The sequence below is a fragment of the Sinocyclocheilus anshuiensis genome, unplaced genomic scaffold, assembly GCF_001515605.1.
Source record: "Sinocyclocheilus anshuiensis isolate Anshui unplaced genomic scaffold, SAMN03320099.WGS_v1.1 scaffold13, whole genome shotgun sequence".
In the NCBI taxonomy this organism is placed as follows: domain Eukaryota; kingdom Metazoa; phylum Chordata; class Actinopteri; order Cypriniformes; family Cyprinidae; genus Sinocyclocheilus; species Sinocyclocheilus anshuiensis.
The window spans coordinates 3,537,979-3,541,566 of record NW_015538026.1 but is presented as its reverse complement, the minus strand read 5'-3'; the positions used below and the strand labels follow the sequence as shown (position 1 = coordinate 3,541,566).

Sequence of the window (3,588 nt, the reverse complement as noted above, 5' to 3'; positions counted from 1 at the left end):
GATATACTTTTTTTTTTCTGTATTTTTGATCAAATAAATGCAGCCTTCATGAGCTTAAGAGACTTCTTTAAAAAAAACATTACAAGTCTTACCAATCCCAAACTTTTGAGCGGTAGTGTGTGTATATGTGTGTGTGTGTGTGTGTGTGTGTGTGTGTGTGTGTGTGTGTGTATATATAATATATATATATATATATATATATATATATATATAAACCAACAACTAGCTTTAAATACTATTATTCATTTTATATTTTCAGTTTTCATTTTAGTTTTAGGTTAAGTTTCAGTAATCTTATGTGCTTTTGTCATTTTTACCTTTTTTGGCTTTATTTTTATTTCAGGTTTAGTTTTAGTAATTTAAAAGTTTTTTTTAAGTTTAGGTTTTTCTAATCTGTTTATATTTTATTTTTGCTTTATTTCAATAATGAAAATATTTTTAATAGTTTTAGTTTTAACAATAACACTGTTACTGACTGACAGTTCAGTTTAGGCTAATTTTTAACCCTGTTACCCAATATGGGGTTAAACGATTTTTTTATGTTTTTTTTTTTTTAAGTTTTATTTTTAATAATGTTGAATTAATGTTTTTTTCCCCTATCAAAATATAGAAAGCACACAAATCAGCAAATGTTGGAAAACAGGGTTGCATTCGGGGCTGCTATAATAATGTAATGCGCTTGAGTTGTCTTTAATTGGGGGCTTTTCTGGGTAAATATCAATTTGATTAATTAATCTGCATATCGGTGATAATTCATTCATAATTTTTAATCGATTGACAGCCCTAGTTATCAGCATTACTACTGTGAGCATGTCATGTCTTTGAGTCACAGCATCCAAAATATGAATTAGCAGGCCGTTAATGTTCAGATGAGCTTTGTCCAGTAAAGCCACTTATATTATTATGAAATGGGAACAAAGACATTGCAGCAATGGAGGAGTCGCATCTTCATTAGGTTTATTTTGATTAGATCTTGTTTGCTAAACAAATTCACAGAAAGGTCATAAATCTTGTCTTGATTTCATGGATTAGTCACATGGCTCACAGGTCAAGCATCTTGCATGATGTTTGAGTAGATCAAGGGGTTTAAATCATGGGAGAATTAAAGGCCTGAAGTCTTTTATTCTCTGTTGTTGACTTTGGGTTGGCTTTTGCTCCAGATTTAGCCCCCTGTGACGGAGGCTTCGGTTGCACTGACCGTATAAGAAGAGCCAGATCGCTCTTGTATCTAGCAAACACCTGTCACCATAACCCCTGAGCCACACAGCATGTATGGAAATGTTACTCCTCCTGCTGCCCTGTGTTAGGCAGGACATGACATGACTTTGCCTTTCAAGCAAAAGAAGAAAATGAGGAAAAGAACGCTTGATCTCAAACCTTGCTGTACTTTGTGTTCTCTAACTAACCCCTACCCAGGAGTTTGCATAATTAATCAAATCCATGTATTTTGTTATTTCAGAAGAGATACTATGCTGTTATGAAATCAAAATTTGGATCAACCCATGTCTGTTAGTGTTGAAGCCATGTAGATTTGAGTTGGGTTTGCCCACATTTTTGTTTAGTAAAATGCTATCTATAATGAATAATTGGGTGATATATTAAATATGTTGAGTATATTCCCTAAATTTTTGTGGTGGTGATTTATAAAATTAAGCAACATGGTGAATATTGCAATGATTTAAGCATTATTGGAATAGTCCAGGGGTCTCCAACATTTTTAACACCATGGACCGGTTATATTTTGAAAATATTCTCGTGGACCGGCTGGAGTGGGGTGGGGTTTATATATATATAAAATTTTTGTGTTTCAACGGATCATATTGTGGTTTTTGAGTCACGGATCGGATGATTTTTCAAATAAGCACGGGAATGCCGGGAAGGGTTTTTTGACAATGTTATATGTATGTATCTCAAACGCAAAAAGACATGAAAGAGGAATCAACTCTGTATTCGCACGCTGTCTGAAACACGTCTCTGTACGTGTGCGCGCTTCTGGTGTGTGAGGCTGCTGTGCACACCGAAAACAGCGCGAGGAAAGAATCGAGTTCTCTTTCGCTTCTTCTTATGGTTTAAAATCGCTTGAACGTGTAGATTGCCAAATTAATCTGCGAATCACATGCGTGCCGAACTGTGGGGCCTGGTCCATATGTATCACGGATCAACTGCGATCCATTTAACCCCTAATATATGACAGATCAGAACAATCATTCATTAATTAATTGAACATTTAATTTACATGAAATCGTCAAATTGCTACTCCATAGCAATCGCATACAACAAACGAAAATACAGAATAATCAGTAACACGCGATAAATAGAGTGTCATACACATTTTACCCAGAACGTTCTTGCGACCAGGTAGTAACACTTCCACGGCCCGGTACTGGGTTGTGACCCGGTGGTTGGGGACCTCTGATTTATAGTAAATGACCAAATATTATTTAGATTAGATTTAGATTTCATCCAGCGCTACTAGAAATATCATGTCAGCCAGGTCTGTGCCTTCAACTAAAGGCTATTGACCTTATAAAAAAAAATGTTGCAATGTAACTTACTTACTGTAACTTGAAGATTGAAGCAGGACAGAAACGTATGCTTGTGATTTCATGGAATCTTTAAAAAGCCTTTATAGAAATAACAAAATACATTCCATAAAGATTGTATGACCTAGTTCCACCCTGAAAAATGAAATCCACATTTTGCTGTTTTCATATTTCTGTAACGTGCTACTGCTGATTTTGCCTTTGCTGTGGGTGCAGGTGGGCTCAGTGGTGGCGGTGGGCTGGATCCGCTCCAAGAAGGCTGTGGACTGGCGTCTCTTCCGGAACATCTTCCTGGCCTGGTTTGTGACCGTCCCTATAGCAGGCCTCTTCAGCGCTGCTGTCATGGCCCTGTTTGTCTACGGCATACTGCCTTACATTTGAGATGGAAAATGGGGAAGAGAGGGAGGTATAGGAAGGTAATGATGAAAAAATAAAACCCAGACGCAGACAGAAAAAGTGGACAGCCAGAGGGTGGGGGGAGTCTTCAAATGCTGCCTGGAAAAGCATCCAGAATCATTTGACTTAAATATCCTTAATCTTGTCAAGAGTATTTATTTCCGTTTTGATTTTCTATTGTTTTGTTGAAATGTTACCATAAACCGTAAGATCTTTGACTCATGATTTCAAATGGTACATTTTCAAAGTTCCAAAAAATAACTCTCGTACATTTGTGGTCCTACATGTCCAAGGGAGTAAACAGATGGAGAACTGGACACATATGCACATACAAATACTCATACAATTGTCAATATCGCAAAAAAAAAAATAATATCAGTACATGATGAATGGGACTAGAAAATTGGTTTTATGGCACAATGTTATGGCTACTAACTTCTCTTGGGCCTCTAAATGTATTGTTTTAATATGCATCATGTGTGGTGTGTTGTAATCGCACTTTTATTCCCATTCGCTGAAACATCAAACTTCTACGTAAATGACACTGAGATCAGCATCCTGCTGTTCAAAACCTACATTAGGTGCATTGCAAAAATCATACCTCAGTCAACACTCTATGCTACATAAAAGACAAGTGACAAAACTCATA

At 36.5% G+C, this 3,588-nt stretch overlaps 1 protein-coding gene across 4 annotated transcripts in view; it reads left to right on the top strand.

Moving 5' to 3' along the window:
• Positions 1–3,370, top strand: part of LOC107679960 (sodium-dependent phosphate transporter 2-like) — a 48,220-nt gene extending 44,850 nt beyond the window's left edge. For all 4 annotated transcript variants that reach the window (XM_016475714.1, XM_016475694.1, XM_016475700.1 and 1 more), the window contains exon 11: positions 2,760–3,370. In XM_016475714.1, the coding sequence (XP_016331200.1) occupies positions 2,760–2,924 (165 nt within the window). In that variant the 3' untranslated portion in view covers positions 2,925–3,370. The remainder of the gene's footprint in view (positions 1–2,759) is intronic.
• The last annotated feature ends 218 nt before the right edge of the window (positions 3,371–3,588 follow it).